Here is a 13,981-nt window from a genome sequence, read left to right as displayed (position 1 = left end):
AATTCAACCACTTAACGGGGAACGAACGGACGAACGAACGAGCAGCGCCATGATCGCCACTCAGCTAAGACCCTTCTGAGAACGACAATGGCAACTCTCTTCTCTCTCTCTCCTTCTCCGTCTCCATCTTCTTCCTCTGCTTTTCTTCCACCTCCAAAACCCATCTTCAAACACCCATCATCTTCCCTCAGACCCAAACCGACCCTCCATTTCCGAAGGCCTCTCGCTACAACCTCTCTTCTACTGTCACCCCAATCCGACCCGCCCAAGACGCCGGAGGTGCAGACCTTCTGGCAATGGCTCTCCGACGAAGGCGTCATCTCGGCCAAGTGTCCGGTGAAGCCCGGGGTAGTACCCGAAGGGCTAGGACTGGTTGCTAAGAGAGACATATCTCGAAACGAGGTCGTTTTGGAGGTGCCCAAGAAGTTCTGGATCAATCCGGAGACAGTCTTGTCTTCAGAGATTGCAAGTGTTTGCGGCGGCCTCAAGCCTTGGATCTCAGTTGCTCTGTTTCTGATCAGAGAGAAGAAGCTGCTGGATGACTCACCCTGGCGATATTATCTTCGTATTCTTCCCGAGTACACTGATTCTACCATATATTGGTGCGTTTTGGGTTCGTTTGAAATTGAGGGCGTTTCTTGTTTTTTCTTTGTGGGTTTGAACTGAATTTGTGGGCTGACAAGTGTTTGTTTTCGTGTATCCAGTGCAGGTCAGAAAAGGAGCTCTCTGAGATTCAAGGTTAGTTTACTTCCCTCAGTTTTCCTGTGATTTTTGGGCTGTTGTTTATTGATTGGGTTCGGTTTATATGAATGTTGGGGTTTCGAGTTTATTTTAGGATAATGGATAGGCAAGTTCATTTAGAATTCTTGTAGTGGACCTTAAATAGTAGGATAAAGGTTTGTTATGTTATTGATTGATTGGCTTCATTTGGACAAGTTTTCTTGTAGAGCTAGAATTCATATAGTCGACCCTGAATAGTGGGATAGTGCTTGTTATGTTGTTGATTGACTTCATTTGAAAAGTTTTTCTCTCTTGTTCATGAAGGGGCCGAGAGAAAAAACAGTTTTACAGTGTTTCGAATAGTTAATAAACCATTTTGCCTACATTTCTTGTTCATGATGAGGCTAAATATTTGCAGGGACCCAACTATTAAGCACGACACTGGGAGTGAAAGAATATGTCCAGAGTGAATTTGAGAGAGTGGAAGAGGAAGTCATACTTCCTAATAAGCAGCTTTTCCCTTTCCCTGTAACATTTGATGATTTTCTGTGGGCTTTTGGAATACTCAGATCAAGAGCATTCTCTCGCCTTCGTGGACAGAATCTTGTTTTGATCCCCGTTGCAGACCTGGTATGTTTTTCTTTCTTATTTTTCATTTTCTCACTGAATCAGTCTTTCAGAAACAATTATTTGATACTGGCCATAGCTAATTCGGTAGCAATAGAAGCTTGTATAGATAAGTAAAAATGTCATGTGAAGATAATATACATAAATGCATTATTATATATCAAATAATCACTAGACCAAGACTAGATTACAAAACATTACATTTTAACTGCTATAAAGTACAGAAAATCTTAAACATTCCTATGTTTGCACGTATCAAAGTCGTGCATACACACCATATCCATTATTTACGTACAAAAAACACAATCCTACAAAAAAGCCAATTAGAAGCTGAGTAAATCCTGATGTAGTGTTAATAAACCCTTTAGTCTATGGAAAAATTCTGTATCAACTGTTAAATTGAAGATGGGTTGTCACAGGATTGTGAAGAGACTGATATGCTTCAATCTAAAGTCATGCTTACATGTCAGCTTGGTTTCCTTGATGGCTTGAAGTTTGAGAATTGATTCGGGTAAACATTTCAGGCTGCAGCTGTTAGCAGCGGATTTTGCACAATCACCCACTAAAATATCTGTTTCTTCTCATCTTCAACCTCATATACATATATGAATTGTTATGGTTGTATTATTTGTTCTATATAAATACATGATGGGTAAATCAGTACACATGATAATTAAAAGCATAGTTCATTGATTATGTAGATTTCAATGTGTATCATTGATTGGGTAGATTACTAGTTATTACAGTGTTGCAGATTTTATGATTTCCCCCATAATCACACACCCATAAATAAACACGCAACACACAAAAGGCACAAGGATTTGCGTGGTTCGGCTTGTAGCCTATATCCATAGGAAGAAAATGATCAGAAAAGCTTCACGAGAACTTTAGGAGATTTAGACAACTCACACCTCTCAAGCTCTCGGCTTTCGTCTTCTTTCTTCACACTCAACCTATGAACTACATCCATATTAATAGACTTCCAAATTTGTCTCTTGTTAATAAATTCACTAGATTTCCTTTGGCAATCTGCCCCCAGATTTCTTGTTGGCTTCCATATTTGTATCAATGTCAACATTTGTGGCTTGGGTGGTGCAATTCAAGACGCACATGCAACGTAAAGAAACAACTGATATATCTTTGACTGTACACTGCAATAGAGTAAACATTTTGCTCTGATGTTATTTAACTGCCTGATGAAAACTTCACATCTTGCAAAACTGGCTTTTGGATCAGATCAACCACAGCCCAAGCATTACCACAGAGGAATATGCATGGGAGATCAAAGGAGCTGGTCTTTTCTCTAGGGACCTTCTGTTTTCTTTACGGTCCCCAATACCCGTCAAGGCTGGTGAACAGGTAAAATTTTCCTACTTGTGATACTACACAATAGATAATATAAACTAGTTTGTTAAACGGCTAGATCTTCTATAATAGCAGGTGTGTTATGTAACTAACGGGAGAGTATTACTTGATAGGTATTGATACAATACGACATGGACAAGAGCAATGCCGAGTTAGCTCTGGATTATGGATTCATAGAATCAAGGCCAGAGCGAAATGCTTATACCTTAACGCTACAAATATCTGAATTGGATGAGTTCTTCGCAGACAAGCTGGACATCGCAGAATCAAATGGTCTGGGCGAAACTGCATACTTTGACATCAACCTGGGCAGTACTCTTCCACCTGCTATGCTTCCATATCTGCGGTTGGTAGCACTGGGAGGAGAGGATGCTTTCCTCCTGGAGTCCATATTCAGAAACTCTGTTTGGGGCCACCTTGAACTGCCGGTTAGCCGTGCCAATGAGGAGCTTATATGCCAAGTAGTCCGGGGAGCTTGCAAGTCTGCACTCTCTGAGTATCATACCACCATTGAAGAGGTATTGAATCATCCATTCATAGTTGAAAATTGGGAAATGATTGTTTTGGATTTGTAATGAATGATGGAAAAGGAAAATAAGTAGTGATGATAATCGCATTGGCATTGCAGGATGAGAAGCTGATGGAAGGTGGGAATGTTGATGGGAGAGTTGAGATAGCAGTAGGGGTGAGAGCAGGGGAGAAGAAGGTGCTACAGCAAATAGAAGTAATCTTCAAGGAGAGGGAACAAGAATTGGACGGGCTGGAATACTATCAAGAAAGGAGGCTCAAGGATCTTGGCCTGGTTGGGGAGCAAGGTGACATTATATTTTGGGAGACCAAATAGAAACAACCCACCCCTTTCTACCAATTCTCTCTGCTCTCATAACTTATATATAAGCTAATGTTAAAATCCACGTTAGCAGTTTCGCCATTCCGTCCAATATTTGAGATTTTTCTGCTGCATTGAACGATAAGGAATAAGTCTGGTTTGTAATTCTTTTTCATAAATAGTTCTTTTTAGTTCTATTTGTCTTCGTATTCGTCCAACTAAGTCTCTTTTTATTTTAACGGCATTTTGGTACGAATACTTGGGTCCTTCTACAAAAAAATATAGGTTAAAATTTCCAACTAATACGTTTGGGGTTCTTTATTTATTAATCATTATTATTAAAAAGATGATCGTAACACGAAAAAAAACATTAGAACCGGAACAAACATCAAAATCAAATCCTTCAGAGGATAATGAAGAGAGCATGGATAGACACACTAAGAAAGGATGGCGGACAAACCCCAGATAACATAACAGGTTTGCTAATTAAGTCTCAATATCAGTTGTTCCAGAGTGTAAGGAACAGACCTAACGAAGAGACGGCAATTAAGAAAATAGCTTCCAGGAATATTTCACACAAATCAACCAATAGTAATCACACGCCATAAAACTGTACAGAGATGGCAAAGTAAAGATATAAAGGCCGTCTCACAGTAGGAGATCAGGTCTGGTGTTTCTGCCGGGAAAAACAACTGGGCAGTTAATAATTCAGAATATTAGCACTCACTTGAAACAAATTACAGTGGCAAAAGTGGGGAAGGGAACTAGTAGGGTCAGAGAATGAACATTTTTGAAATGTTAAAAGTTGACCCATCTATTCATAGATCCAGGTGGAGTCTCAAGGGATAGAAGACTCGACTGTTGAGCACCATTAATAACAGCCACCTGATTGCAAGGTCAGGTTAAACTGCAGCCTTGAAAAAATCACCTAATTGAGTCCATTTAAACCCCTTCACACAAACAGATACAGGAATAACACTTCTATAGCTGCACTCATGCTCGGCTCTATTGAGTCAAGAAGTAAAGATGTGCCAGTGATGATCTGATGATACAGTCTCCTTGATCTTTTCGAGCCTGGCAAGAATTTCCAAAAAAGAGGGTCTTCGATTCATGTCTGCAGCCCAGCACCGCTCTATTAACCTAAAAAGTCCGTCAAAAAAAAAAAAAAAAAATTAGCATCTCAATATTTTAGGTCTTATACCATAAGATGAAACCTGTCTCGCTACAAATTAGGAGGGATGATGAACTATATTCCTTTTCATGCCTTTTTCCTCTTTTAGCAAAAACTTTAGCAGATTACTTGATGGAGAGGAGAAGAAAAGAAAATAAAAGAGAAAGAAATGCTCCGAGGAGATGATGACCGGAATAAATGCCCCAAAAGAGATGAACACAAGAAATACAGACTGATAAAAAGCAGTGGATTAGTGAAATCTCTATTCAATTGAGCAATAACTGGTATTAAGCATGTCCCGGCATTTGTAGATTTGCAAATTCAAATAACTCAATATTCTTGTGCTGAGAATAAATGAACTAATAATGTTCGAGCAAAGCAGAAAATATAAAACTGATCTCAATAAACCTTTAATTATAACTGGTTGAGTAAGATTAACTATCACTTCACCAGTTTTCACTTAACCCCCCTTTCCCCACTAAAAGCCATACTCTTAGACCCCTCAATCATGTTAAAATGAATGGAATTTGCTCATGTTACTTGCACATACAACATACAAGATAAAGAAGTACTCAAAATGCCCTTCCTCAATAAATATTAATAAGTCAGATCAATACACATTTGTGTTTAACTTAAAAGTAAACCCAATATAAGGTTAATTGATATCACATAAAACATGTTTTATATCTACAACAACAGCATTGAAAGTCTTAATCCCACTAGGTTGGTTGGAAACATAATTCTAGCCCTCCACATTTGATCTAAAATTCATGAGAAAAGATTTGATGATTTTGATGCTGGTTGTCAACTATTTAACACAAATCCTCCACTTTATCTGGACTTGGAACCAATTGCAACTAGGAGAAATACTTTCAACATTAGAAGTATCAAGGTGATTTCTCAATCCACAAACACAATGTTTTATATATAAATATATATTTATGTATTTCTTGCTATAATACTAGTGTATACCTATATAATTTTGTAGGAAAGTGCATATAAATGAGGAAGAGAGAGGGGTTGTGCGTGGGGAACTAGAGTTCTGGTTGTGGTCGTGGATGGGGGATGATCGATTTGGTCATGGGACATTAGCCATGAGAGGGCTGGCAGACAAGAGGGCCAGGGATGATGGTGCAGTGCAAGTTTATACTATAGCTGAGGATGACAGGTGGTTTCAGACTGGCTGAATTTTGATGGAAATTTGCCTACAGGTGTCTTGGGTTTTGATAGGTTCATTCTTCACGAAAATAATAGAAAGGAGATGGTTGGGGTTAAGCAAAGAGAAGGGGACTGAATGAAGTGGTAACAAAAAAAAAAATGGCTTTGAGGTGGCAATGGCAGTTTTTATGGTACCAATGATGAATCCATGATGATGTTGTGGTTTGAGGGGATAATGATGATGCTAATGGATTTTTGATGGGTTTAGTGGTGGTCATTTTGCATTGTACTAATGGTGGTAAGGGTAATCTTGTCGCAATTCAACCCCGCATCAGTAATTTATTAGGTAGGTCTTGGGTATAATACTCAGTCCCATGAGCTCATAAGTTATATTCAACTAGCACTCTTGGGTGAACAATCGTGTTGTTACAAGTGGTATCAAAACCAACCCATGATTGCTACCATGTGGTGCAACCTAAGAAAGTGTTCTGAGACTGACTTTGGATCAGATTGAGATATGGAATTTCTAGCATGGTGAGGATGCTAAAAATTAAAAGAAGCAGAGATTCTCATAATCCAATCCCACATCAGTTCTCTACTAGGGAGGTCATGGATATAAAATTTGGTCTCATGAATCTATAAGTCACCCTTAGGTAGCACTTTTGGGTGAGGACTTGCTTTTATAAGTGGTATCAGAGTCAACCCAAGACCATTACCATGTGAGTGCAGGTTAGGAAAATGCTCTGAATTTGACTTGGGTCAAATTGATCAATATGAGATTTTTGGCCTATTGAGGGTGCCATGTATTTTGTGTGTGTGTGTGTGTGGGGGGGGGGGGGGGGGGGGGGGGGGGGGATCCCACATCAAAAAGGCACCATTATCTCACACCCCCGATTACTCCCTTGAGTTGGCATGCAACACTTAGCATTGCACCAAACCCCCTTGGTGCTAAGTAAGCCTTTCCCTCAAGCCTTCAAACCCCACAAGCTAGCTACTTTAGAGAGAGAGAGAGAGAGAGAGAAGCTCTGGAAATGTTTTTCTTTGATAGAAATGGAGTGAGAACAAAATGAAAGGGTGGAGGTATATATAGCCATCCACCTACATTCCAGGGACCTTCCATCATTAATGCATCTTTCCAACTACCATATTTATGAAGAGTAATCTAGAACATAAAAGCAGACAAAAAGAATATCTAGAAAAGAAAAGGGCCATTGAGAATTATTTGGATAACCCTGGAACATTCAGGAATGTGTTGGAATAGTCTTTTCCATGCAGGCACCACATCATTCAACAAGTCCAAGCTGCATGTCGCCTGCATGGAATTAACCCCCAAGGTCAGCGTGTTGGTGAGGACATATAGTGTTACACTACCCCTCAACTAGCACTTTTTGGTGAGGACATATGGTGTTACACTACCCCCTCAAATGTCCTCTTATTGTGCTCCCTCTGCAAAGTCCACACGATGCAATTGGAGACCATACTCAGACTTTGTGCAAATGTGGTGGAGCCAAGTTTTGCTAACATTTCTGAGTTTCAACTGTTACTGTCAACCCTCTTCACCAAGTATTTCTATAAGACTTTTCTTCTATGCTGAAAACCTTAGATAATATTATTTGCATTCAGCTCATCTTCATCATATAAGGCAGAATAATACACAATGCAAAAAACAAGTGGTATAACTTCCACTTTGATTTTTTTTTTTAATAAATAAACATTTTTGAACAGTATATGAAGTCGACCGAATGTTAGGATGATATGTGCATACCAAAGTGAGGATGAATACAGAACTCAAAGCTAAAAGGCAGAAAGCTTGGATACTTAAGCTCACAGATGTAGGTGTAGAGAGTTTTTTCATCAATTTACCCTCCACTGTCCAAGATACTCCTAAAAAAATATATTATGACTTGCATGAGTTCTTAATATGTGTCCATAAGTATCAATAACGAATATAGGCTTCCAATTAACACATCTTACTTAGTTTACGTCCCATGCAGATTTACGGTAACCAAATATTTCAGAACACCAGAAGATTGCAGTTGACTTACACCCTCAATTCAGAAATATATCCCCTGGCCCTGAAGGTGGGCCTCTGTCCTTCTGCCACATGTTTTGCTGCTTCATAAGGTTCAAAGTGTGAGAATGGTGGATCACCTTCAAGCATCTGCCCCAATTAAAAACATACCAACTTAATCTTCTTTCCATCAATTCACGTCTTGCACACAAATTCTTATGGACCAAAATTACCTCATAAAGTATCATAGCAAAAGAGAACACATCAACCTTCTTATCATACTTCCGGTGGCTGAAAACTTCAGGAGCCATATACCGATCTATCATGCATGACAAGAAACTCTAACCAAACATCCTATCTAAAAATGTCAAAAAAATATATACTTATATGCATATATACATATATTTTTACATATAACTTACAACTTCCAGTCTCTCCAGTCATTTTGTAGACATCATGAGAATTTTGAACCTTAATGAGTTTGCTTAGTCCAAAGTCCCCAACTTTTAAGTGGTCTGCACTTGAGTTGACAAGAAGAACATTCCTGAAATAATCACCACATTCAGCCAGCACATACTGAATAATCACCCAAAACCAAGAGAAAGAGAATTTGTACTTCACATCCAGAACTAAAAGTTCATTAAGACAACACAGGTACATGTCCATTCAGATCTGGCACAAACAATAACGCACCTTGGCTTTAGGTCTCTGTGAATTATAACATTTGGCTCATTATGAAGATAAGCCATACCCCTGGCCACATAAAATTAATGTTTAGGCTTAGTATGGCATTGAAATTAAAGCTTCATTTGGGAATTCGAAGTAACTACTGGAAGATCAACATAAAATACTACAGCTTTTCTCCTTTTGGTTTCTCTGCAAGTATAGAAACATGGCATAGTGAGAAACAAAAGACCTCTATTGTCTGTTCATGTTTCAGAGAGCAGAGCTTCAAAAAGATGAACAAAATTATTTTCCTTTCAGTGAGAAACATCATCCTGCTGCAAACAAGGTTAATGAAAGCATTCTGGAATTTACCATTCTATTTTCCAGAGCACCATAACTTAAAAAAGAACATCATCATCTCAACATATATCACAGTTGGTTTTGTTTTGGTGAAAAGAAAAATTATCATTATCAAGTTCCACTAAAGGTCACTCACAAGTAAGTTTTTGACCATCAACTCATCTAAAAGATCAAATGGATAAGATTTATACTCCTGATATGGCCCCTCATATATCACCGGATTTTACTATTATTGTGCAAACACATTCAACTATATAAATACCAGGTTGGAAGTTGAGGTTTGAATAGAGACATTCTGACTACAGTGGAACTATATCAAATTCTTGCTCATCAACACATCTGAAAACTTAAGAGGTTAAATTAAATTAAGAGATAGAGATACATGACGTATTAAGTATAAAAATAATCATATATATCTTAGAGTTCTATATATTTGGTTGTGTTGCATTGAATTGAACTGAGTCAAATAGAAGTGTTATTATCTTCCTCTGGTTAGATGTAAGCCTTATAATCGAACCACATCAATTATATTCATTCACCGCCATCTCATGAAACTTTTCCATATGAAGATGGTGTTGGATTTTTATCTCATCATTCCCTTGCCAAAGGGTAGCGTCAGAAAGGGCATCTAGTGTAAAAATTGTTCTTTTGCATGGATCGTATTGTAAATTTAACTTTTAGAAGTTAATTGACATTATGAATGCTGTAACACCAACCCTAACTTTGGTTAGGATAAGCTGCAGTTGGTGATGATGATGGCAATGATGTTAATAGAGAGCATTGCCAGAATCCGATTCGTATTCTACAAGCAGAGTCAAACATTTGCATCTCCACTGAGGTTATACTACTGACAAAAGTTGTATGCCAAAACAAGTTACAGATGCAGCCATCAAGGTATAAACTTGCAACCTCCAGTCTCAAAATGCAACTGAAGATTCAAATACCATTCTTACTTTAAGAACCACTATTATTAGTTTTTCTGAATTTCCCTATTTTCTTTAATTCTGATACATTCTCCTCCCGGTTGCTTCGGCAATAATAATATACAACGAACTAACCATTTATCAAGTGATACTTTTGCGGTCTCCTCCAAGTTGCTCAGGTAATAATACAAATTTATATATGTACATATATATGGACTGACTGCAGTTATAAAGGCTGTCATGCATTTTCTAATGTAAGTTGTCCAAGGAAATATCATTAAAATACCTGGCAATGTCTAATGCAAAGTTGATAGCTGTTAGTGTATTAAGCGCACCCTTGTCCTTTAGGTACTGATGAAGGTCACCCTGTAATACGACATTTATGAAATCCATAATTTAGCAAGGAAAATTTACTTTTATGAGGAAAAAGAAAGTTCTGACTTGAAGCAAAAGAAAGATAAAAAGAAAAAAGACAAGTGATAACAAACTAATGGATTAATTTACCCCACGTAGGTACTCAGTGATTAACATTAGAGGCTTTCTATCAGTTACAGCTCCAAGGAATTGGACTATATTTGGATGGCGGAGCTTCACCAACAAATTTACCTCATGCCTGAAGTCCTGACTGAATCAGAGAAGCAAATGATAAAGGGATCAATCTTTTTCATTTTTGGGAAAACATATTTTAAAGAGAGAAAGATGATCAACATAAGAATGAAGAGATAAGAAGACAATTGATCGCTTTATTCAATTAACTCAATGGCCTTCTATACATGCATAGGTGGATTTAAGTGAACAAATAATGTGAAACAAGATATGTCAATCACAATCCTAGACTTAAGGTAATTATAATCACAAGGCAATCAAAATCCTAAACTTAAGGTCCTAGACCTGTGCTACACATTTGTCAACACTTCCCCTCAAGCTAAGGTGAAGATAGCTTGCAAGTTCAACTTATCCATTATTGTGCAATAAGTACTATTCACCAACACCTTTCGTTAGAATATCAACAAGCTATTCTCCAGTCTTCCTTGGTTTAACTTTCTGTCCAATGAAAACTATCAATTTTGGCATGATTTGTTCGATTATTCTAGATTGGATTGTGAGCAATATTCATGCCTTCCTCATTATTACAAAACAATTTGATAGTGTTGTACTAATTTTGATGATGATAATTGGTTTCACAAACCTTTGGATGAAACACTCATTTTTGGAGTAAAAACAGTTGATCGAATTTTACAAAGAGTCAAATAGTTGTCCAAACTTTCGACCGGTTCTTATAAACAATCGACAGTTCATTTTACATGCTCTTGGTTGTTTGCTATTGACCGTTACTGCATCATTTCCAATAGAACGTTCTCATAACTGTTGATCGACTTTTGCAATCTATCGACTGTTCCTTTTAGACTTTTGAAAATCAATCAACCAATTCTTCAAAACAATCAATCGGTTTTGTCATAGAAACTCCAACAGCTAACTGTACTTGATTTCTGCAGGTGAGATTTCTCTATCTCTGTCTCTTAACAGTTATATCTTCAAGAGGGAATGGAAAAGCCTATAAATAGAAGAAGAATTGAAGCTTGAGAGGAGATTAGACAATGGGCTTACAAAGTTTTACATTGCTCATTCTCAAGTTTTATTATGCTTTATTTTTTACTCTCATTTTTCTATCAAGGTTGTTTTATTCATTGTAAGAGACTTATTCAAGCCTTGTTCTAGATAGATAGTGTTGAGAGATTTATCTCTTGTTTTTGTATCTTTCCTAGCGGTTTGCTAAAGGCCTACTTGATCATAAGTAGGAGGTTGTATATTCCTAGTGATTTGCTAAAGGCCTACTTGATTATAAGTAGAAGATTGTATATTCCTAGCGGTTTGCTAGAAGGTCTACTTGATTTAAGTAGGAGGTTTTTAGTGGAATTCGAAATCTCTAGTGGGGAGCTAGAGTAGTGGGTGTAGACTGGGTTGAGCCGAACCACTCTAAATTCTTTGTTTCTCTTGCATACTTTGATTTACATCTTCTTGCTCATAATTCACTGTTTTCATATTTCTCTTGCAAACCTTACAAAATTTTAAAAATTATAAACACCTAATTCGCGCCCCCCCCCCCCCCCCCCCCTTCTTGGGTGTGTGGTGCAATTAGATTATACAAACCCAACAAATAGGTCCTTCATCCATAAATCCAAATCTTTTAACAGGATTTTCAACCATAACGTTTCACACAACAGATCATAGCTCTAAACTCAGTTTTGGTACTAGATCTCGTAACTAACTACTTCTTGCTTTGCCAAGTAACTAGATTGCCTCCTACAGAAGTGCAATATCTTGAGATAGATCTCCTATCAGGGGAGGAACATGCTAATTAGCATTTGTAAATGCCTCTTTGTGTGACCATATCTAGAGAATACAAATCACTTACTTGATGAGGACTTAAAGTAGCAGAGCATTCTATAGATGGCTTCCACGTGTCTCTCATGGCAAGTGCATGAGCTGGATGACAACACTTACAACATATGCAATCTCCAATAGAGTGCGTGATAACTAGAGTAATAGAATCACTATCCACAGATATTTTTCTTTCTCTATGGGAGGACTCTTGCTATCTGCACTTAGATAAACATTTAGCTTCGTAGGACTATCAATCGGCTTACACCCAACTTTCTGCCAGGTTCCTAGGGTTTCAGTAGGTTGTAGCCATTTAATGTGAATGTCAGCTGTGGAGTATTAATTCTCTAGAGAACAGCTAAAACTTGTAACTGAAATTGTGACAGCTGATTGATTAGCTATATATAAAGCAAATCAATCTGTTTTGGAGTCATTCAATGAAAATACTAAATTTCAGTTTCCGAATTTCTCTCTCCCGGTCTCTCTCTCTGAATTCTCTCTCTCTCTCTCTCTCTCTCTCTATTTTCTGCCTTTTCTCTCACCACTTTCAGCCCTAATTCTTGCCATTGGCTGAGAATCCACATATAGATCCAAGGATCATAACAAATTGGTATCAAAGCTGTCCCTTGGCCTTCGACTTCTCCTACTTGTGAAATTTCTTCCATGGCTGACAGTACAAGAATGAAGCAGTTTGAGTCACAATTGCAGCAGGTGAATGTGACAGTCTCGAATTTGCAGTCTCGCGTTGATTCACTGGAAGCTGGATTCAGCATAAACCATGAGGCGATCATTACAATGGATCAGAAGCTTGAGACATTGGATTGGAAGTTTGGGCAATGGAGGCAACTATGGAAGCCCAAACAAGGAAATTTGATGGATTCATGATGATGCCTCTATCTTCGTGTGACCTTATTCTGATTTTCCTCCTAAGGAAAGATCAGATCTGCACCCACCAAGAAATGGAGTGATTCATAGAATTCCGCCATCCAACTTGCTGGAGGACTTTCTGTCAAAGGAGAAGACTGATCAAATTTTGGAAGGAATTAATGGTGATACTGCTGACATGACATGTTCTGAGCAACCTGAGGATGAACACAACAAGGTGCCTAGTTCAAACAACAACAAAGATATCAATGATTGGGATTTGAATCTTTTCAAATCATGTGACCTTGCCCCCATCACAAGCTCAATGAACACAGTTAAAGATCCTCTTCCTTTAAAGCATCTCCCTCTACTTGGTCAGGGAGAAGTCCAGCCATTTGTAGGCACTTTTGATACAAAGAACATTACAGTCCAAGGTGATTTTAGGTTTGTCAAGGAAAGTCAAATTGTTCCAACTAAAACAACTCAAGAACTTTCACTTGAGGTGGAGGATTCAGATATTCCAGAGAGTGACCAGGTTCTGAAAGAGAGAATCAGATCAGATTCCTTTGATGTTGTCCATCATGTTGATTGGCAGGGCTCAGATGTGGCTGTAAAGATTTTTAGGATCAAGATTTCCATCCAGAGCGATTGAAGGAATTTTTGAGAGAGGTCACAATTATAAAACGCCTGTGGCATCCAAACATTGTCCTTTTCATGGGAGAATTGAAGTATCTATTCCGCTTTGGTGTGAAATCATGGGAACTTGCATGGAAAGATAGAAAACCATTGGTCCTGTTGCTACTTCCAGTTCTATTTTACCTCTACTAACTACAGCTGGAAATTTCAAGATTTGCTCAATCAATTTCCCTTGCTGCTCAGCTTCTTTGTTTTTTTTACTTGAGGAC

The 13,981-nt window shown here is 38.1% G+C and overlaps 2 protein-coding genes across 4 annotated transcripts in view; one reads left to right on the top strand and one right to left on the bottom strand.

Moving 5' to 3' along the window:
• Window positions 1-3,738, top strand: LOC127798200 (ribulose-1,5 bisphosphate carboxylase/oxygenase large subunit N-methyltransferase, chloroplastic). The gene is made up of 6 exons (XM_052331585.1): window positions 1-602; window positions 710-738; window positions 1,139-1,350; window positions 2,584-2,706; window positions 2,826-3,230; window positions 3,341-3,738. The coding sequence occupies exons 1-6, from the start codon at window positions 88-90 to the stop codon at window positions 3,554-3,556; spliced, it is 1,500 nt and encodes a 499-aa protein (XP_052187545.1). The 5' UTR covers window positions 1-87; the 3' UTR covers window positions 3,557-3,738.
• A 349-nt stretch (window positions 3,739-4,087) lies between these two features.
• LOC127798201 (integrin-linked protein kinase 1) overlaps window positions 4,088-13,981 on the bottom strand; it is a 58,583-nt gene continuing 48,689 nt past the window's right edge. For 2 of the 3 annotated variants that reach the window (XM_052331587.1, XM_052331586.1), the window contains 7 exons: window positions 10,335-10,455; window positions 10,117-10,196; window positions 8,575-8,634; window positions 8,304-8,425; window positions 8,115-8,200; window positions 7,916-8,031; window positions 4,088-4,681 (listed from right to left, as the gene is read on the bottom strand). In XM_052331587.1, the coding sequence (XP_052187547.1) occupies window positions 4,555-4,681; window positions 7,916-8,031; window positions 8,115-8,200; window positions 8,304-8,425; window positions 8,575-8,634; window positions 10,117-10,196; window positions 10,335-10,455 (712 nt within the window). In that variant the 3' untranslated portion in view covers window positions 4,088-4,554. Of the gene's footprint in view, window positions 4,682-7,635; window positions 7,755-7,915; window positions 8,032-8,114; window positions 8,201-8,303; window positions 8,426-8,574; window positions 8,635-10,116; window positions 10,197-10,334; window positions 10,456-13,981 lie in introns of all 3 variants that reach the window. The other variant, XR_008022351.1, reaches the window with a different exon arrangement.

Source organism: Diospyros lotus, chromosome 3 (genome assembly GCF_014633365.1).
Source record: "Diospyros lotus cultivar Yz01 chromosome 3, ASM1463336v1, whole genome shotgun sequence".
Classification (NCBI taxonomy): domain Eukaryota; kingdom Viridiplantae; phylum Streptophyta; class Magnoliopsida; order Ericales; family Ebenaceae; genus Diospyros; species Diospyros lotus.
Note: the sequence above shows the minus strand (reverse complement) of the source record. Positions and strands in the feature narration are given on the sequence as shown.

What these genes read in the sequence shown, in the direction of transcription:
- LOC127798200 (XM_052331585.1), top strand. Translation starts at nt 88, where the DNA reads ATGGCAACTCTCTTCTCTCTCTCTCCTTCTCCGTCTCCATCTTCTTCC. An exon ending in TGATCCCCGTTGCAGACCTG is followed by an intron (nt 1,351 to 2,583) that starts GTATGTTTTTCT and finishes CTTTTGGATCAG; the next exon opens with ATCAACCACAGCCCAAGCAT. An exon ending in ATCATACCACCATTGAAGAG is followed by an intron (nt 3,231 to 3,340) that starts GTATTGAATCAT and finishes TTGGCATTGCAG; the next exon opens with GATGAGAAGCTGATGGAAGG.